Below are 23182 nucleotides of genomic sequence, written 5' to 3'. Positions count from 1 at the left end.
TGGTGGCTTGTTGGTGTCTTCCAAGATTTATTTTTTATTATGTACATTTTAGAATATGTGTCAGAAATGGATAGGTTTCATAGAATTTGTGATAACTCTGGAAGTCTATGCAAAACTTACTATGTGAACATATTCTCCTTGGAGAGGGTATAAATTTTATCAGTTCATATAAGACTATGAGAGCAAATTTATATTATAAGAAAATTTTACAGGATAACTTTTTAAGATCTATAAACTTTAATTTTAAAATAAACCACTGATTAGGACTAATCTATTTCTTTTTCTTTTTATAGTGGACAGGCCAAAATCTCAGCAAGTTCGAACCTCTAATACAATAAGGCGAACCTCTTCTTTGGATACGATAACAGGACCTTACCTCACAGGACAGTGGCCACGGGATCCTCATGTTCATTACCTTTCATGCATGAAAGATAAAGCTACTCAGGTAAAATAAAAATCAGATTTACTGCCTAATAGTTATTAAACAAAATGTGACTTAATCAGATATTTCCAAATTTGAAATACTACATACCAAAAAAGTAATTTTTAAATTAATTTTAATTATTTCTTGCTATCTGAATTTTGAACTGGAGCATTAGCACAGCAGATAGGGCATTTGCCTTGCACGTGGCCGACGTGGGTTCCATTCCTCCGTCCCTCTTGGGTAGCCGGCAAGCTACCGAGAGTATCCCGCCCACATGGCAGAGCCTGGCAAGCTACCTATGGCATATTCGATATACCAAAAACAGTAACAACAAGTCTCACACTGGAGACATTATTGGTGCCCGCTCGAGCAAATCGATGAGCAGTGGGATGACAGTGCTACAGTGCTATCTGAATTTTGAAAGTTTTAAAGTTATTTAATAACATACAGAATTTTTGTGATGGTAGTAATAATTTCCAAAAATTAATACTTTGACTAGTTATGTCAAAAATATAAATAATGTTGGGGCTGGAGCGATAGCACAGCAGGTATGGCGTTTGCCTTGCACGCGGCCGACCCGGGTTCTAATCCCAGCATCCCATATGGTCCCCTGAGCACCGCCAGGGGTAATTCCTGAGTGAAGAGCCAGGAGTAACCCCTGTGCATCGCCGGGTGTGACCCCAAAACAAAAAAAATAATAATAAAATATATATATATATAAATAATGTTTAAAAGTTTGCACAGTTCTTGACATTTTTAAGCTATTAATATGTGGCTAAAATTTATGTGAAATTATTTTGTGCTTAAAATGAAGATTTAAAAATCTTGAGAAAAATAGGTAATCTACTCTTATCACATTATTCCTATTTGTAGTGACTCCTCAAATTTTTATTTAAAAAGCTTTTTCTTCCATGTTAGAAAATCTGAAACATTGTAAATCCGTTAATGCTATGAAGAATATTTACAGTATAAGCCAGGGTTGATTATTGCCCCTAAGTAACTTACTTCCAGCACTGAGAGATAGTTTAAGAGTTAAGGCTCCTGGTTTATACACACAGCTATCCCTGGTATCACATAATGGTCCCTGAGCACAGAGCAAAGATTAAGCCCTGAGCACTGCAAATTTACCCACCCTCGAAGCCCCAATAATAATTTAAATAATTAGAGTATATTTAAATTTACTAAATTGATGATAGAAGATAGTATATATGTAGCTATTAGTTGACTGGAGCCTTAAGATGTGAAGAAATTCAAAGTAATGAAAACATACTGGTTTTGGGGGATTAGGAAAATAAAAGGATTAGTTTCATGGCTGAACAATGAGGGAAGAAAACACGAGAAACATTTTTTTGGCCTAAATAGGAAAATCTAAATTAAAAAAAAAGACTCAGAAAAGCTTGAAATAATGAACTTTGTTTTGTTTTGGCTCAAAACATGGTGATGCTCAGGGTTTAATCTTGGCTCTGTGCTCAGGAATCACTTCTAGGGGTGCTTGGGAGACCATATGGGGTGCAAGGAATTGAACATGAGCTGCATACAACAAGGCAAGCACCATACCGGCTGTACTATCTCTCTGGCACCCTGAAATTTTTTTTTTAAATTATTCTTCTTACCTGTTTTGCCTTTGTTATTTTATGCCACGCCTGTCTTTTGCTTTTCTGTTCTTTGTTTTGTTAGGAAAAGGGTTGGTTCAATAGGATAGGCAATGGGATTCTTAAGTAGCAATGACTAGCGATCATAGAGATTATTGATCTGGGCACAGATACAGACACCAATAAATAAAATGCATCATTTTATCCCAGTTGGGTTCCACAAGTGAATTAAAATACAGGTGTGAGAGGGTCAAGGAATCAGAAAGATCTTTATGATCAGGGATGCATGTGTGCCTAGGCTCTGATTTAAACCAAAGCACCGCTTAGCTCCCCCAGTACTGCAAAGAGTAATGTGGGTGCTCTTAGTACTATCACACTGAATAGCATGGCATTACTGGGCTGGAGCACTGAACACTCTGGCCTAACTAGCTCCCCCACCCAACCCTGCCCCACTGCCAAAAATACATTTTAAAAGGTCAAGGGACCAAGTACTTTTAAAAAAAACACTTTTTTTTTTTTTTTGAGATTCACATAGGGGAACAAGAAAACCAGTAAACTAATCTTGAAAAACAAGACGAGATTTGACTGTGTATCATAATACACTTTGTCTTATGTCTTCTGTTTTATATAATCTCCACATAAGTTTCCACAGCTGGAGAAGTTGAAACTATAGACTATTAAGTGACCTAACTCAGGATGATAAAATTAAATGTTGAATGTTGGAGTATGTTTTTTTTTATATAGGGTTTTCTGTCAGCCACTCAGTAATTCTATTCTGTGAAGTTCTTAGGCTAAATGGAATTGTGCATCTGTATGCACGATTATGTATGTAATATATAGTATGTAACTACTATAGTAACTGATACTATACTTAAAATGGTAGAAGGTGGCATGATACTGGTACTGTCATGATTAGTAGGGTAAGTATGTTTTGAAGATGTGTGAAATTATACCCCTAAAAGACTGTAAATCAGTGTTGCTGAAGTAGAAGTTCCATTGGGTTTATGCTGACACTAATTTAGAAAAGTTGTATTCATTATCCTTCAAAAAATTGAGACAGGATCCAAATGTGCAAAAGCAAATAGAACTGAAATAGTTAAACTGGTGAATTCTTAGAAACTAAAGAATAAAATGGTTTTTAAAAAGGAAAAATTATTCACAGTGCTAAAATAGCCTTTTTTTTTTCAAGACTAAGGGCACATTGTCTTAGAGAATAGCATTAATTTGATGGAGGCGGAAACCCAGACTTTTGAGAGTTCAGGTGAAAGCATTATAGAGCTAAAAGACTAACTGGATTAGTTTTATTAACAGTGTTTCGATTCTGTTCAATGAGGTCGATGAAACAGTAGTATTTGCGAAAGAACATAGCATTAAACATAATAAGCTATTAGTCATAGACATAGACTTGCTAATATATTCATTGAATCTAGAGCAAACAAAAACAAAGATCCACATACCCTGTTAATTAACAGACTATTAAATACAATATATTTTGCCTTAGTGAGACAAAACATTTTTTGGTTTCATTTAGAGAAAGTTTTGTACAGACCTTGGAGATCAAGCTTGTATGAGTTTCTGGATCCTTCAGTTATATTCTGTAATGTTTTCTGCCTTGGCCAAGTGTACTCTACCTCTGAGCCTAACCCTTAATTTAATTTTTCTTAAGCTGCATTCTATTTTGTGCTTGGAGAAGTATCCATACACTTAATGTTTAGACCTCTTAATCTTCAAACTCTATTTATACTCCTTAGGGAAGTATAGCTCAGGGAATAAATACGTTCTTGTAGACCTTGAAAGCCAGGCTCATTACTTCTTAGGAGAGGGATTCCTGGGTTTAAATTACCCAGAGTGTAGGGGTCTGGCTGGAAAAGAATCAGAGCAGTTCTCCTTCTAATGATGAGGTAGGATCTTCTACAGCATGTAGATTTTTTAATTTAAAAGCCTTGATACGAAAGGCAAAATGTAGACCTCACTTTATAGTTGAGAAGCCAGAAGTCCTTAGAAGTTGTTTATGGTTAGACAGATAGTAAACATAAAGAAATTTGAGTCAATATCTGACTGATTAACCTTTATTATAGTTTTCTACTGTCTCTCATACCAACCACTAATACATGTTGTAATTATCCTCATATTTGCTTCGTCGTTGTCCTTAACCAGCTGTTAGTTTAATGGGAGATACAATATAAACATATTAAAGGGTTTTTTGATCATGTCCATTATTCTTGTACTATGTTGTATTTTGGGAATTGATGGAAAGTTGGGCTGGAGCAACAGCGCAGTGGGTAGGCCGTTCGCCTTGCACACGGCTGACCTGGGTTTGATTCCTCCGCCCCTCTCGGAGAGCCCAACAAGCTACCAAGAGAGTATCTCACTTGCATGGCAGAGCCTGGCAAGCTACCCGTGGCATATTCAATATGCAAAAAAAAAAACAGTAAAAAGTCTCATGATGGAGATGTTACTAGTGCCCACTCGAGCAAATCGATGAGCAATGGGATGACAGGGATGACAATGTGACAGAAAGTAAATTTATTTTTATTTTTATTTTTGTGGGTGTCAGTAGATTAGTATAGAGAAGATAGTATAGTAAGCTTGCTACAGATGTGAAATAACTACACTGTCTTTGGTAAAGATATCTCTAGTATGTTCTTTCTATTTTTACATTTAAACTACTTTGTTGAGGGTTAGAAATAAATTTCATTTTATATTTTTATTGAATTAACTGGGATAAAGGGGGAATATGCAGTGAAATATGCATTTGAACTTTCAGAGCTGGAGAGACAGTACAGTGGGTAGAGCACTTTCTTGCTTGCATCCAACCTGAGTTTGACCCCATGTGATCCCCTGAGCATCACCAGGAGTTATTATTGAGTGCAGAGCCATGGCCCTGAGCTCTGCCAAGTGTGGCCCCCAAATAAAAAAACAGTCCCTCCCAAAAAACACAGGTTTTGGCTTTAGGTGGTAACCATAATGCCATAATGTGGTATGTACACTTGTTGATTTTCATGATCTATACCTGAAATGCAGTAGTCTCATATATTTCACTTTTGTACCATTAAAGAAAAAGTAGCATGATGTTGTAGACTTTGGAGGCAGATCTTATATTCAAATCAAGTTTGGATTACATGGTAGAATGCATTATTAGAATCCATCCGAGTTTATGCTTAATTGAACACTTTGTACTTCTTGTACTTTTTACTGTAACTCTTACTGTAATATTTAACTTAAAAATATAGAGCACAGATATCGAATGGTAATAAGACTTTTAGGGGTTAGGTATGCTGTTGTCTACAACTTTCAGATAAGTCCAAAATGACTGATAGTAATAGAACAAAATGCTTAATGTAGAATCTAAGCATTGACTTTATCACTTACTGAACAGTTTTTTTTTCAATTTTTTTGAATATTTTCTGAATAAAATTTGGAGAGAAAATCATGGGCCATGAAATAAGTGCTGTGTGATTTAAATTTTGGTTTCCTTTTCTACAAATTGATTTTACTATTTAGTTTCCATGTCATCTGAATTGAGAACCAACTTCACGTTATTAAGGCTAATAAGAAAAGAATACTTCCTGGCTTATTAGAATTATCATTTTTAGCTTAATGGAAGTAAAAACTGAGAAAATATTTGTGGAATTTAATGTTACTTTAGTCTTTTATATGCAACTAATTTCAAACAAATTACAATTGAAACTTTAAGTTAAGGTTATTGTAAATCAAGATTTTCGTTAGTTTTCATCTAATAGTTCAAAACAAAAATTTCTAGTCAATGGATTTCTCCTCCCCTTTTCTTTGATGTTGCAGTTGGGATGTCTGAGAATATGTGTAAATGTGAAATATATACTCTGTAAAATGGTCAGACAATAGAAATTATATGCAGCAATAATATTTTTTTTCTTCCTGGGTGCTAGGAGCCCCCCAGGGCCCTCTTCCAAGGGCCAAGCAGTGGAGGTACAGTATAAGGACCAGAGAATGTTGTAGTTCTTGAACCCTCTGGGGTTAGAGATTACCTGGTCACCCTGTTGGTGAGTCTCCAGGGCTGCACTCAGGGATGATAATGATGCTAAGATCAAACTCAGATTGGTTACATATAAATGTTCTTTAACCCCTGAACTATCCCTCCAACCTCAAAAAATGTCTCTTTCCCTCCAGTGTTCAAGATTCAGCTGTGATTAGGCCTGTCAATTATTTACATTCTTTGTTGTTGTTGTTTTTTGCTAATTGTACAATAACTTTTTTTTCCTTCAGTAATTTGCTTCATTGTTCTTTCATGTTGTATATCCCAGTTTTACTTGGGTCTATTTTCAGATTCTGAATTATTTTATTGACTTGGAGGTATCTAACATTGAATGATTTTAATTTTTTTCACTTGATAATTTACTATGGGGTGGGGAACACACCCAGAGATATGTAGGGACTTTTCTTGGCTCTGTGCACAGGAATCACTGCAGTGCTGGGAGGGATCATATGTATTACAGGGCTTGCACCGTGGTTGGCTTCATGCAGGACAAATGCCTTATTCCATGTACTATCTTTCCTGTTCTGTAATTTAATTTGATAGCTTAGATCTAATAGCTTATATGTTGGTCCTACTTAAATTTAATTTTAGAACATTTCTGACTAATCTTTCATATTTGTAAAGTTTCTAGTAAAATGTTTTATATTGCAACTAAATATTTATGTAGGATTGTCAACTTTACCATATTCAGTTTTATCCAAAAAAGAGATGTGTTTTTTGTTTATTCAGTTAATATGTTTGTTCTTTAGAAATATTTCAAAACATTTGTTCAAGGATCAACATGTACTTATTAAACTTTTTGGGTTACTGTTATGATTAAGATTTTTAATTATACCTTCTAATTTGCTAATGTGATATTTTCAGTTGGAATTTTTTTGTTTCTATCAATTTTTCAGGTAGTTTTCATTCGATTTCTAAGCATAGCATTATAGAATTTGATTCTGCTATCTCCTTTCCATTATTTACCCCTTGTTATATATTTCATTTGTTAATGCTCCATAAATCTTATTAGCTAATGGTACTGATATAGAATCTTTTGCATTGTTCTTGACACTGATGGTAACGCAACTAAGTGTTCTGTGTGATAAACATACTGGCTTTTACTATGAAACAGATGTGTTTTGCTCACATCAACCACACACTTATTTTGCTAGTAATTTTTCTTGTTTTTTAACTTTAATCAATAGTTTATTTTGTGTATTACTTGATAACTGGTCCATGGTGACATTTCTAAGATACATGTTATTTATTAAGTTCTTGTAAAAATTGTATGGTGGCATATGAAATGTCAATATATGTATTGTTTCGATATCCAGAAATGACATCTGAAAATAATCTTTCTCATGAAATCCTCAGATTAGTGTTATATTTACTTCGCAAAAGGATTTTGCAAGATTTCCTTCCTTTGGGATCCAGCTTTGCAGAAATTACCCAATTGACATACATCTGAAAGAATTTTACCTGTTCAGAGAATCTGTCTCTTTCATAACTCTTGAAATTCTTTTTATATTTATGTTTTGAAACCAATTAGTTTTTATTGAAAGAAATTTACTTAGTTGTGATGGGATATAAAGAGAAGAGAATGTGTTCAAGTGATAACATGGGCTTCTCCAGAGTGGAAAAAATGGAGGAGAAACACGTGTGTTTAGGAGAGAACATGTGCTTCTCCGGAGTTGAAAAAGCTGAGGAGAGAAACACGTATTCAAGAGTGAACAAGGGCTTCTCTAGATTGAAAAAGTCAATTCTTTTTCCATTTCATTTACTTTTTTTTCAGTTGTTATATTTGAAGTTCTACAAAGTTCTTAATAATAATTTTTAAATTATATGCATTCAATTATTTTTGATTTTTCATTTTTAATGCTGCATACTTTTGTTTTAAGTGGTTAGTTTTTTATTAGTATAATGTTATAAATATAATATTCAAAGCATCTAGGGAGAATGAGGTCATACAGGCACATGCCTTGCATGCATATGGACCTGAATCTGATCCCTGGCGCAGCATGGCCCCCTGAGCACTGCTGGGTGTCATTTTGGTGGTCCCTACATTGCTGTGTCTGACTAACACCCATTGTCGAACCCTAATATTGACCATCTAAGCTGATTGGTCAAGTAGTTTCTGCACCCCTTGAGTATTGCTTGGGAGGCATTTGTAAAATAAAATAAAAATACTTAAGTTGTTGGATTCATTTTCTTGGTTTCATTTTTTTTCTAATTTATTGCCCTAGAACTTTATTCTCATGGTCTTTTTTATTCCTTCCTGACATATATTATTTTTTTTGTAGATTCTGAAGAGGAATGCTTAATTTTACATCTGTGATATTTGTGATACTAAATATAGCATAAGTGGTTTATGCCAACATTGATCCTCTGAACTCAACTTGAACTAGTATATGTTTCCAATATTTATATTTTAGATTTTCAGCTTTGCTATCCTTAGCAATAATAAGAGCTTATTTTTATTTAAAAATTTTTTTGATAGAATTTTTTGTTTTGTTGGTTTTTGTTGTTGTTGTTATTATTGTTATTGTTCTTGCATCATGCCTGGTGATGTTCAGGACTGACTTCTGGCTCTAAGCTCAGAGACCACTCCATGCAGGACTTATGGGAACCATATGGGTTGCCAGGGATCTAACTTGGGTACTATCGCTCTAACCCTAAATACAGTTTCTTTTTCCTAGTGAAAATTGTATTTTTAGTTTCATTGTGTTATAGTTAATAGTATGCAAAAAATGTATTTTTATTTTTATTGTGTTGTACTTAATAGTATGCAATGATAGGTCTTTAGAAAATGTTAAAATTTTATTTGTGGTCTAGTATATTGCATATATTGTCTTTGAATATTTGAAAATGAGGTATAGTGTTTATCTTAAGATGCTGATTTGGATACAGAATTCATTAAATAGTAATTTGGCCTTCCTGATTATTCAGTTTCCATACAGATTCTCTTATTTATAAATCTGTTGATTTTTAGCTGTCAGTAAGTTGACATTACTGTTTGTTTCCATTGGTCATTGTATAATGTCTTAATAATACAATGTAGCATCCATTTGCTCAGAGCGTGCACCAGTAACATCTCTATTGTGAAACTTGTTACTGTTTTTGGCATATTGAATATGCCACGGGTAGCTTGCCAGGCTCTGTCATGCGGGTGGGATACTCTTGGTAGCTTGCTGGGCTCTCCGAGAGGGACAGAGGAATCAAACCCAGGTTGGCCACGTGAAAGGCAAATGCCCTACCCACTGTGCTATCACTCCAGTCCATAATATTATGTACTTAGATATATATATATCCATTAATACAGCTAATGATTTATACTGTTATTGTTGTGGAATGCTTCTTGTCTTGATTTCCTTCTGATCTTAACCTTTTGATTCTATAAATTAATATTGTGTATTCCTTTAAAATTTTTTTATTGATCAGGGCCTCATTCTGGGATTACAACTGCTTTTGAATCTTGACTCCACCATTTTCTAGCTCTATAATTTGGCATATAATACATTACCTCTCTGTCTCAGTTTTTTTTTATAAATAGGATGTTAGGGCTGGGAGACAATTCAGGGGTTAAGATGTGATTTATCCTGTGTCAATCTTTCTTATCAGCATGATCCCCTGAGCCTGGCCAGGAAAAACCCTTGAACCCAAAGTATGAGTAAGCCTGAAGCAAAACTGAGTATAGAACCAATTCTCTTTCCCCTCAAAAGGAGGTCAGTTGACTTGTAGCACTGTCTGTAGCACTATTGTATGGTTGTTCATCGATTTGCTCAAGCAGGCACCAGTAACATCTCCATTGTGAGACTTGTTACAGTTTTTGGCATATCGAATATGCCATGGGTAGTTTGTCAGGCTCTACTGTGTGGGCAGGATACTCTCAGTAGCTTGCCAGGCTCTCTGAGAGGAACGGAGGAATCAAACCCGGGCCGGCTGTGTGCAGGGCAAACACCCTACTTGCTATGCTATCACTCCAGCCCTCAGTTGACTGAGTGCACTCAATTGACTTAGTGCATTCAAAATACCAACAATAATGGCCGACACATTTTAAGTAAGTAGTTGCTATCGTTATAAATGTCTGTCAGAGAGGGAGGAAAAAATGGATGAGAGGTTGTTAGTCATGACACAATTTAGTGATGCTTGGGGGCTATTCCTCACTCTGTTGGGCACCACATGGTTCTGTGATCAAACCTGGGCATCCTGCATACAAGGCATGTGCTCTGAGCATTGATTTACCTCTCTGTGCCCTAAAAATTAGAACTTTAAAAAATGCCCTCCCTTTCCAGAGGTTTTTATTTCTTAATTTTTGTCTTTTATGATGTTGTGATAAATCTTGCATGTTGTTGGAAAAAATTAGCTCTAAATAATTTCTAACTTTTGGGGTAATTTGTCATATTTCTCTCCTTTAGGGGAAAATTACATGGTAACTTTTAGCATGTTTTTGGTTTTTCTTTAGTGCAGAGTATTAAAACCAGAACCCATGCGTGCAAAGAATGTGTCTGCCATTAAGCTGTTGCTCGCCCCAATTGCAGTTTTGGTTTTTTTTTTTTAATTTGAAGCACCATGGTTTATAATACTGTTAATGATAGGGTTTCATGCATGTGATCTTGCAACTACCAGAGGGTCAATTTGCACACAGAGACATATGCCCCTCCCCCCACACCACACACACACACACACACCTGCCTTTGGTAAGCTTAGTTCTGTAAACCAGTTCAAAGGTTCTGTTTTCTTTGACTATTTGTTATTCCCATACTGTTTCTTTATATACCAAGTATGAGGGAAATCATTCTGTGCTTCTCCCTTTCTCCTTTTTCTTCTTACTGGCTTCACTCAGCATAATACCCTCCAGATCCATCCAGATAGCTGCAAATTGCATGATTTAGTTTTTCCTCTTAGTTTTTCCTTTCTTCAATTGTGTTTATATCTCATTGTTTCTTGACCTGTTCTTGAACACACAGATTGCTTCCAGATCTGGTTGTTGAGAATATAGAGTTGCAATGAAAATAGGATAACAAATACAGTTTTTGAAAAGAGTGTTTTGGAGCCTTGGAGTAGATTCCCAGAAGTGGGATTATTGGAACCCATTGGGATTGTAGAAGCAAATTCATAGAAGCTCACTGTGTAGTTTTTTTTTGAGTACTGTTTTTACCGTTTTCCAGAGAGGTTGAACTAGTTGACCTTTCCTCCAGTGGTATATAAAGGTTTCTTTTTTTCTCTGCATCTATGCCAATTTATGGTTGGTTTTGTTTCTTTTGATGTGTGCCAGCCCCAGGGATACGAGGGTTGTCTTTTTCACTGTTGTATTTGATTGTATTGGGGGGCCACACCCAGCTGTGCACAGGACTTACTCCTGACTCTGTGTTCAGTGTTCATTTCAGAAGGGTTCAGGAGACCACACTGGGTGGTGGGGATTGAATCCAGGTTATCCACCTGCAATTTTACCCACTGTCCAATTTCTCTAGCTTCCTTCATTGTTTGTATTTACATTTCCTTGATGATTGATGGAGAGCATTTTATCACATACCTAGCCGTCTGTATGTTTTCTGCAGGATGTTTATCTCTTCTCCCCATATTTTGATGGTGGTGCTTTTATTGATAAGTTTGAAAATGGTTTATATATTATATCTTGGATATTAACCCTCTGTCAGATGAGTCATGGATAGATATTTTCTGCCAGTCTCTGGAGGTGTCTTTATTCTCATCATTTTCTTTTGCAATTCAAAAGCTTTATTTGATGTAGTCCCATTTGTTTAGCTTTGCTTTCATTTGTTGGCCTCCTTAGCAGTTTAAAAAATGCTATGGTCAGTTATAGTTAGAGTAGCTTTTACTGTGAATCCTTCCAATTTTACTGCTCGTCTGTTCTTCTTATCTTCCTGTGAGAGTTGGAATAAGAGACAAGGTAACAGAATACTGCTCATTTGTCTTCTGTACTTCTGAGGGATAAGAGATTGAATGGCAAAGTGAAATAAAATTTTGCATATTTCTGTTATCTTACTCCAAATGAAGTTTTACTTTGATATTTTATTGTTGTAGATTAAGATTCAAAATTTAGTGTTTGAAATATTTAAATATGCCCAAAAAGTACATAAAATACCATCATTTTCTTAATGCTACTGAGTTTCAGAGTTTCATGATTTCGCCTCTTACTAGTATCTTCCCCTAAAAACCTTACATTTAAGAAACAGATCTGAGATAAATACTTGGATGTGTTTTTGTAAATGTTTACTATAGTCAACAATTAACATATGGAGACACCTAATATCTTCGCCGTTGAATTTATAATTAAAGTATTTCATACATTTTCTCCCTTAGAAAAGTAGCTTTGTTGAAGAAGACTTGAATAAAAGGAACAAATGATAGACCTTACATGGTAATAAATATAAAAGAGAACTTTCAGTTTTAAACTCTGATCAGAAACTTACTTCTTTACTCTAAGTCATACTTAATACAGCTGCTTGGATTTCCTGTGCCCTTGAAGATCTTGCTGTTGAAATTTATGAAGCAATAGTTGCTGGAATATATGGTGGTTACAGGGTGGGTAGAGGGGGTGGTTGTGGAAGACTTCCTAAAATGAAAAAGCGTAAAATTTGGCATCTTGGCCCCTTATATTACATTCATGGATCTAAGATATTTTTATGGAGTTGATACCAAACACTATTGAGTAAATGCATAAATATCTATTTCTGTACAGGATCACCGTTTACTTTCAGCCAATCATCTAATTAAGAGGATCTTATAATCTTAACATTAACTGTCCACGCAAAAGTAGTCATGTCCCTAACTGTAGAGAGCAACCTTACTGGTTTTCACAAAAATATACACTCGCCTGTATTGATTAGAGTATAAATCTTGTTATTTTTTATTTATTCTTTCTTTGTGGGGGCACACCCAGCACTGCTCAGGGCTTAGTCATAGCTCTGCACTGCTCAGCTCATTCACTGCTGTCAGGCTTAGAGGACCTTATGGGGTGGCAGGGATAGAACCGGGGTTTACTGCATGCAAGGCAAACACTATTGCCCACTGAATTATCTCTCCAGCCCCATTGTTATATTCATCGGTTTTGAATGGTATCTAATATGACAAGAACCTAAGAATTATATTTACTTCAATATTTTATTTATCTTGATACAAAAGTAAAAGTATAGTAAAATTTTCCCCATACTCTGGTTATTCATATAATCAGTTTTCCCTAATTCAGAAATACTTAACAAGTAGCAGAATTACTATTTTCCTTCATCTCTTTCCCACATCTTTCTTTACCCATAAGCCAGCTCTAGATGAACTTGTAAAATAGATTTTTTTTTAATTTGGAACAACTGTTTTATCTTATTTTCTTTTGTTGTCTGGTACATTGGTTCCCAACCTTTTTTGTCATGTAACAAACCTTTACTAAACCAAAACTAATGGTTTTCTATCAAAAATCTGGTAGTTTTTACAAAAAGCATTTTCTGAAAGACATTTGTACAGTAGAGACATACTTTATTTAAAAAAAAACTTAAAAATTAAATTCTTAATCTAGTATTAAAAGGCACATACATTATAAGTTATTCACAATCATTTTATAACATAAGTTTTTTGAATATGATTACCATATTGGAAGGAGGTCTTAGTATAAATAAAATATGCATAAGCAGTTTCTGGAATATTGGAATTCTTGTGACTTTTAGGGGCTAACACTTGTACCTTTGCCATGAGGGTCATGAAAAATAATTCATGTTAAGCATCGGTTACAATGTCTAGACATAGTAGATATTAATAATCACTGCCTTTGTATTAGAATTAGATATTTTACTGTCCACTTGTTGAGAGGACAGAAAAAGTCACTAGTACTGGTACTAACAATTGATTAAACAGTTATGAACAGGAAGTCTATCTTGGTAGACAGTAGCAGAGAAATGACACATGAGACATGGTATATGGCTCTAAAACTCAGTTCCTGGGCAGGTCAGGATTTACTCATTTCAGAAGCAGCTATTGACTGACTGCTGCCTTTGCTAGTAGGAAAAGAGGCTTCAGACTTTTAGATTCAGTTATGAGATAGTGGACTTAGTAGAACTTCTGCTCTCTCCTAAGTTAGATATTCTGTGGATAATATTTCTGCCATCAGTTTCTATACTTCTAGTTTATATAACTCCAGTGTGAGATTTAAAGTGGTTTGGAAATATTTTAGACATATACCTACTATCATCAGTGTCCTGGTATTGTGTTAGATGTGAGCTATTTATAAAAGTGATTTATTAGGGGCAAAGAGAGAGTAGAGGTGGGAGGTGCTTGTCTTGCATGGGGTGACCCCAACTCATTCCTTGACACTGCATCTAGTCCCAGAGTACAGAGCCTGAAATTGCCTTTGAGCACCACTGGATTTGGCCCCTGAAAACAAGAAAAATAAAGTATTTCTTCAGAAATTCCAAGGCAGTAATCAAAATAATTTAACTTAATTTTAGATTTTTGTTTTATTTTGATCTTGGGCCACACCTAGCGGTGCTCAGGGGTTAGTCCTTGATCTACAATCAAGAATCACTCCTGGCAGGCTTGGGGGACTGTATGGGATGCCAGGGGTCCCACCTGGGTCAGCTGTGTAACAAGGCGAAAACATCCTACCAGTTGTACAATCTCTCCTGCCCCTGATTTTAGGATTTTTGAAAAGTAAAACTACTGTCACTTTTTTTTTAACATGTGAAATAAAAGTTTTGAAATATAGCAACCAAAACAAATTGAATTTAAAAAATGTGACAACAATGAATACATGTTAATATTTTTCTAAAAATTAAGATATTGATTAAATTATCAGTTTGTTCCAACTAGAAATAAGACTTGTCAGATTGGCAATATTAATTTTCAGTGCCAATTAACTTACTGAAATATTGTTTGTATTGCGTTGGGGGTGCACTCTCAACCTTGCCCAAGGGACTGGGAGCCGCTCCTGGCAGTCTTTATCAGGCTGAAGGTTCCATGCTTAGACCCAGTAGAGCTGTGATGCTTAGGTCTGGCAATGCTGGGGACACTAGTGTCACCCTAGAAGTTCTTGGGGCATAGCAAAGTCACATCTGGCGGTGCTTGAAGGGCCATGCAAAGCCAGAGATTGAACTTGGGGTCTCTTCATACATGCAGGTCATGAACTCAAGCCCTCTGAGTTATCTCCCTTGCCCAGAGATCATGTTTATATTTTCAACTATATAACGCTCCTTTTTGTTAAAGCATAAACTGGTTAAGAGTATATTTAGCAACTCTGTTTCTGTGAGAACCAGAGAATAAATTTTCTAATTTACAGTTTAAATTATATATTTAGTTCTTTAGTTAAATATTTTCATCTTGAATTGAGAAAGCCAACTCAATACACTTTTAGTGTACAGTGCCTCTTGGCCTTTTGTATTACTCATCTTGTGCCACTGTGTGATTCAGAACTTGACAAGAGGAGCACGACAGAAAGTGTCACTTATTTTTGAGAAAAAAAATAAATAATACCGAGGACTTTCAGGTTCAGTAATACAGGATATTTTTTTAAGTTGAGAAAACGTGATTAACTTAGAATTTTCTTCTTTGATTTGAAGCTTGATTGAGATATAATTTAATAGTATGCTCCTGAATTTTCGTGTGTACAATCAATTTTTGAAGGTTTCATTACTCCATAAAGAACCCACTGTATTATTAACAGTTGCTTACTATTTCCACCTAGTTCTCTTTTCTTTTGCTTTGGCACCCACTTATTGGCTCTCCCCCTCTTCAGGACTCAGACAGCACGTGACCTGATGTTTATAACTTCTCTTACTTGGTTTGGTGCTTTTAGGTTTATCCACCATAGCATGTATCAATTCTTCATTTTTACTAGGAAATATTTTATCAGGATACATGTATAGCACAACTTATTTATACATCCAACTGTGGATGGATTACGGTGAACATTTGCATGAAGGTTTTTTGGTAAATGTTTTTCATAAAATATAGCTTTGTGTTTAACCTTTTCAGGAAAAGTTTTTATTTTTTGGCCTCTTAAAAAATGCTCAGGGTCTCAGAGGCTAATGCCAGAACTGCCCATTTTGGCAGAGCTGTAACCCACCAACATACCCTTGGTGGAGCTCAGGTGCAGTGTCTGGGCTTGAACTCATGCTTGAATGCATATAAGACACAGTCCCTGTACACTGAAGTATTTCCCGACCCCCCAGGAAAACATTTTTAATGGAACTCTTCATTTAATTAAAGTATATCATAAAGACACAGCCAAACTATTCATACCATTTTGTCCATATTCTTGTCAGTAACCTTACATTAATGTTTCTGCGTATTGGACTCTTCAGTTTTTATAGTTATTCCAAACTTTTGAATGTTTTGGCTTTTCCAAATTCTTCCACTTCATTGCCATAGCCAGTGATATATGTTCTTTTGAGAAAAACTTTGCACCACTCCAAAAGGAAACCCTACCTTGTTAACAATATTTTTGTGATGTGTGCTTGCATTATAGTATAAATCAACTTTTATATGTAACCCATCTTTTGAAACAGACTTTAGTTTTATTTCTTAAGACAGAATTTTGACTGGAGAGATAGTATGGCAGGTAAGGTGCTTGCCTCGAATGCAGCTGACCTGGATTTGATCCCCAGCACCGCAGTGTGTCACTTGAGCCTGTCAGGAGTGGTCCTTGAGCACAGAGCTAGGAGTAAAACCTGAATACAACCAGTGTGAACCCCCAAAAAAGTATCTTTATAATTATATATTTGGTTTTCTCATAAGACATATATCTATATTTACCAGCCTGACTGGACGCTACCTTTATTTTGCAAAATAATCCTATTTCAGGCTGGGGAGGTAGCTCAAAGGACTCAAAAGATTGGGGTGTCCCCTTTGCATGCTGGAGCTCTGGGTTCAATTCATTAGTACTGCATAGTTTCCAGAGCACCACCAGGAGTGGCTAAAAAAAAAAATCAAATTTCAAAAACAGTACTCATTGCTAAATGGAAAAATGTCCCAAAATTACACACACAAAAAATTAAAAATAGACTGCTTTTATTCCTAAAACCTAGACAACAGCCATTTTAAATACTTGATATTCTTTTTATATTTTGATTGTTTACATTTAAAAGAAAGAAAACTTTATTTAAAATAGAATTCTTTTGTAAACTTTTTTTTTTTTTTTGCATTTTGGGTCAAACCCGGCAATGCACAGGGGTTACTCCTGGCTCATCCACTCAGGAATTACTCCTGGCGGTGCTCAGGGGACCATATGGGATGCTGGGAATCAAACCCGGGTTGGCCGCGTGCAAGGCAAACGCCCTACCCGCTGTGCTATTGCTCTATTGCTCCAGCCCCTCTTTTGTAAACTTTTAAATTTAATGCCATTGCATTTTATCATGAAATATTTTCAAATACAATATTAAGTTTTTCTAGGTTTTCTAATCATAAAAAATTTTTAAGAAATCATTGTGGATTTGCTGTGTGATTACCTAGAATTTTCAGCACAAACACTATGTTCAAATACCTGTCTTTTCTCTTCATATGTATGTTTACATACATATTTTGCACGTGCATATTTTCTAAAGTGGTACTACAGTCCATGTGTTGTGATTAATGTGTAATTTTATATTTTACTTTTCCATCAGTCAGTAATTATTTATAATGTTTCTCAGAATTGTTTATTTCCAGTGCTACTCTTGGTATACAACTCAGTTTAATTTTTAAAAACAGAATTGTTATAGGTTGGTGACAAGTAATATTATTGATTTTTCTCCAATTAACCTTTCTTACAAAGCATGGAAAAATTTTTATTTTAAATACTTACAGATGAGTAGTGTACTACTGTAGCAATTTCAATTTTTGACAAATGCAACCTAGAGACTTATTACTAATACTTTTTCTCTCATCTTCACAATTGGAAACAGAAATAAGTTTATTTCTTCTGAATAATATTCTTGATAATAATATGGAACATCAGAAATTGTTATTTTGTGTATGATCATTTGTCTTTTGAACACAGTATTCCTAGATTAATGTGGATCTTAAACATTTTACTTAAATACTAACTCATTTTAAGTTCTTGCTGGGGACTATTTTTTAATGTTCCTCAGTAAAGAAAAATTCTCCTTAACAGTATAACTTTCTATATGACTTATAACCATATTTACATTACCATATTAATTTCCAAATATATAACTGCATAATATTAATACTATAATTTATTAATGAGTATTAATTATTGGATATTACCCTAAGTGTTTTAGGCTTCATCAGTGAATTTCCCCTTCCTCCTCCCAGAGACAGGCTTCGTGAACTCACAATTAATATTTAAGAAAAATGAGTGGCTGTAAGGTCAATATGGCACTTAAGAATACAGAAGTCTGAGGCCAGAGTGATAGTACAGTGGGTAGGACATCTGCCTTGCATGTCGTCAACCCAGGTTTAATCCCCCAGCATCTGCAGAAGTCTGCGTAATGAGCACAGTTTGGTATATAGTTAAAACATGATAAAAAAAAAAATTGAACATGTAAGCTGCTGTCAGAAAATTCATGAAATTATATTAGGTAAACTATTCTGTCTTCTGTGTTAACGTCTAACACCTATTTAGATCTGATTATAAAACTATATGTTACCAGAAAGTTAAAGGATAGTTTCATTATAATATGTATTTTTGTACACTTTCTTCCTTTCTTTTTTTCTTTTTGGCTGGGAGTCAGGCACACCTGGCAGTGCTCAGGAGTAGGATTGGGGGACTCTATGGGATGCCAGGAATTGAGCCCACCTCAGCCACATGTGAGCCAGGCACATGCCCACTGAAGGCCCCAGTATAGCCCCTTCTTTTTTCTCTTGTAAAAATTGGGGTGGGGGCACACCGGACAGTATTTGGGGATTACTTTCAGCTCTGTGCTTAGGGTTCACTGATAGTGCTTGGTGCATGGTACACATACCCGGATGTACTCAACCCATTGGACTATCTTTTGACCCCCTTTCATACTTTTGTGCAACTTTATGAGAACAGATTTTATTTTGAAACCATTGATAAGATTAAAACAATTTCAATTTTATTGAAAGAAATTGAAGTCTTGTTTTCTAAAAGAGAGTGATACTGGCTCCAGAAATGTACCATTTATATTGAAATGTACCATTTAATTTTTTTTTTTTTTTTGCGTTGTGGGTCACACCCAGCAATGCACAGGGGTTACTCCTGGCTTTGCACTCAGGAATTATTACTCCTGGCGATGCTTGGAGGACCATATGGGATGATGGAAATCGAACCCGGGCCGGCTGCGTGCAAGGCAAATGCCCTACCTGCTGTACTATTGCTGTAGCCCCCAAAACAATTTAATTTTGTTGAAAGAAATTCATATCTTGTAGTTTTATCAAAGAGAGTGATACTGGCTCCTGAAATATACCATTTATCTTGAAATGTACCATTTAATTTTAAAGTGATGTGGTTAAATAGAATTACTCTTTAGTGGGGCCGGAGCGATAGCACAGCGGGTAGGGCGTTTGCCTTGCACGCGGCCGACCTGGGTTCGATCCCTGGCATCCCATATGGTCCCCCAAGCACTGCCAGGAGTAACTCCTGAGTGCAAAGCCAGGAGTAACCCCTGAGCATCTCTGGGTGTGACCCAAAAAGCCAAAAAAAAAAAAAAGAATTACTCTTTAGAGAGTATATTTTGGAAACTTTGAGACTATGACTAAATATGCATATAATTTTTTGGTCATATGATTGAGAGAATTCTTCCAATATTTTATATTTTTATAAAACTGTACATGTTATAAGGTAGACTTCATAAACATACACTTTTTGTAATCAGTTTTTATTTTGCATAACTAATACTGTGTTCTGAAATAATTAAGTGGGTATACACATTAAAGAATGATACTAGGAAAAGATCCTCCAAACACATGTACACACGATCAGAACTCTTGCTGAATGTTTGATAGGCTATTTTTGAGCTAACTTGGGGACTCTATTATATTTATAGAAGTACCAATTCATATTTACTTTTGCTATTCTCTTAGAAATATGTGTGCATCTTGACAGTTCTTTTTGAATTCAATAACTATATTAATAATACTGTTGTGAAAAGTCAGCTATTTTGTGCAATATTAGACAATTTTTATTTATTTAATTTGGAATATAACAAAGTTTTTAAACATTTTGTGGGATTATTAAAATCTTAGCATTTAAGTACTTGGTCCTTACATAGCCGCTTAACTGGTATGTACTAAGATTCTGAAATATGTTTGAGTGACTGTGATATAAGGAAATAGAGACAACATTTCTTACTATTTATTTGTATTTTAAAGACACCTAGCTGCTGGGCAGAAGAAGGATCAGAAAAGAGGTCACATCAGCGTTCGGCATCATGGGGGAGTGCTGATCAACTCAAAGAGGTAAGTTATTTAAGTTTTCTATTATTCATATTAGTTTTAGCAGATTATTTTATTAATAGCACTTTGATAACATGCTATTTCCTTTACGTATGCTAGCCTTACTCTTTCAGAATTTAAGCGTAGCCTTCTACATTTTGGTGAACAAGTCTGTGATTACCGTATTTGTGCCCTTTATACCCTTTATTTTAAAGATTTATTATGTACCCACTCAGCTTTTTTGCCTTTCAGAGTGAAAGGATGATTTATACACTAGTCTATGTCATGTTGAGTTTTATTCCCATTTTAGCTGTCTTCTGACTTACAGCACCAAGGACTGAGTTATTTTAATGTATAATTATACAGATTGATTCTTCAATGTAATTTAATTTATAATCATAAATTATTGTTTTATATAGTGATTTTTCTAGTAACTATTGATGTTATCTAAGGTATTGTACAGTATGTAACAATAATAGTAGAAAACATGACTTTAGAAGTAGTTTTCAGTTTTTTTAGGGTGGTAGAATTGAGGACAAACAAGAAGTGCTCAGGGCTCTCCGGTCTATTTGCAGTAATACTTGGCTAACAGAGCCGGGTGATTCAATGCTCAGACCCAGCAATGTGGTAGTATTCAAGCTAACAGTGCTTGGGGGCCATGCTCAGGGCAATCAGAGCTATACCAGCTATGCTGGTAGGTGGCCATGAAGTCCCATATGTCAAATAATGGGTCCTTCATATACGAAGCATCCCTAGCAACTAAGATGCCCCATGCCCCTAAGTACTAGAAATGGTTTCCTTATTATGAAGAATCTGAATTGCCATATCTTTATATTTTTGATTAGTGTTCCTGTTAATGTTATCTGTTATCTACATGCACCTTTACCTGCTTCTTATAAAACTGCATCTAGGCCCTTTCTGTATAAACATTTCCTAAAAGACAATCATTTGGACTCAAGTTTTCTGAGTGAGGTTTAGAAACCAAACCATTAAATGGTTTAGCTTAAGTTGTTGCTTTTTCATATTGAACTCAGAATTATACATCTTAGTTTCAGTTCTGCTCTCTGTAACAATATTTAATAATTCTCCTTTCAATAATTGAAAGCCTAGCAATATGTAATTATTCTCTAGGTAAATATTGATATTGCTCTCAAATATTTTCCATATGTCATAGTTCCCATTTTCGTTAGTATCATTTTCTATGCTATATCTTCTTAAAAATCTCAAGTTTGTGCTGTCTGGAATAACTAGATGTAATCTGTTAGCATGATATTGTCTATGACTATTTACATTATAGAGATAGTCTTAAACATATATGTCAAAATCAGTTCTTTTCCCAATGTCAACAAGCAATAAAAAGAAGCCAAGTCGAATGTGTCTGGTATTAATTGTGTATAGAGTATAATTAACAAAAAAAATAAATTAACAGTTTTATCTGAGAGGCAAATACTAGCTAAGAGTTATAGCTGAGATTTAGTACAGTTGAACTTCAGATTACAGTAATACATGATGTGCACTATTAAAAAAGAATAATGAACATGGCTGAATGGAAGATGTGATTGCTTTTCCTCATGAAGCAAACATAAGGCTGCATAAAAGCATTAAAACAGTTGATTCTGTTCTTGGAAATCAATCGAATTGTGATGCTTTGTTCAAGAAAACTATTGAGTTTATGTAAGAGTGACACAGGTTTCTGGTGACCTTCTGATACTACTTCTCTTCCCCCTCTTCTCCATCCTTGCTTTGTTGGTGTGCATTTCAACCATCATGGGATATGTCTTGAAAAATCATAAGTTTTTTTGTCCCTTCTAGAGAGAGCACTTAATTAAGAGTATTATATATTAAAATCATGATTGTAATTGCAAAGTAATAGGAATAATGATTTCTCAGTTCTGAATTTGTGATCCAATTAGGGGTAAGTTGTACCCTTCGGCTTTAAGGGGAATTAATGATTTGTAAGAAAATTATGGGGCACTGTACAAGTTAAACTGCATGTTCCAAGTTGTCCATAAGAACCATTCTGGGCATATTCAGTCTAAGAAGAAGTGGACCCATGCCACCTTACTAGCTAAGATTATGTGGAGAAGAGGCTTAAGTGAGATAATGTATTAAAATCTTGGGCAAACATTATAAAACTTTGAACATACTCTTTATTCCATACATAAATGCCATTCTGGAAACAAATATTTACTACATTGATATGCTGAGTAAAATCTGAGCAGTTAACTGACCAGTAGGTGAATACTGGAGACTTATAAAAGGTATTAAAATCAAAAGTTAAAAGAAAAATAGTGGGGAAAATGACAAAATAACAAAATAGAGATATCAGTGACTACACATTGCTAAGAAAACAGATTATAGTTTATGAAATAGGTACCAAAAGAGAAATAAAGGTCAGTGGTCCTCAGAAAATGAGCTGCTACAATATATAATTTTATTGGCCATTCTTCATACATTTTACAAAAATGCAAAGAAACAAAGTATGACTGATACTCATAAAAAAAAAGCAGTCAGTAGAAACAGTGTCTCCTTATGTCTGTTATTTTAGACAGAGAAACATTAAAGGAGCTGTAAGTATTCTTTAAAAACTAAAGAAAGCCATGTTTAAAGCATTAAAGGGGAAAGTAGCACCATCGTAATTCTGGAAATTATAGTTATTGTAAAAAGATAAAAATTCTAGAGCTAAGTGTAGTTACTCAAATTAAAAAGTTACTAGATAGACTTGATTTGTAGATGACAGAAGTATCAGTGACTCTGAATATATACATCAATAAAATGTATTTATCCTGAAAAACAAAGTGGGGAAAAGAATAAGGTCAAAAAGCCTTGTAG

At 34.9% G+C, this 23182-nt stretch overlaps 1 protein-coding gene across 3 annotated transcripts in view; it reads left to right on the top strand.

Annotated features, from left to right (window-relative positions):
- The window catches only part of GLCCI1 (glucocorticoid induced 1), a 95015-nt gene that overhangs the window by 33579 nt on the left and 38254 nt on the right, over positions 1–23182 (top strand). For all 3 annotated transcript variants that reach the window (XM_055137131.1, XM_055137123.1, XM_055137136.1), the window contains exons 2-3: positions 294–445; positions 20288–20374. In XM_055137131.1, the coding sequence (XP_054993106.1) occupies positions 294–445; positions 20288–20374 (239 nt within the window). The remainder of the gene's footprint in view (positions 1–293; positions 446–20287; positions 20375–23182) is intronic.

Source organism: Sorex araneus, chromosome 1 (assembly GCF_027595985.1).
Source record: "Sorex araneus isolate mSorAra2 chromosome 1, mSorAra2.pri, whole genome shotgun sequence".
NCBI classification, from domain to species: Eukaryota; Metazoa; Chordata; class Mammalia; order Eulipotyphla; family Soricidae; genus Sorex; species Sorex araneus.
This window is presented reverse-complemented; position numbering and strand designations above follow the sequence as displayed.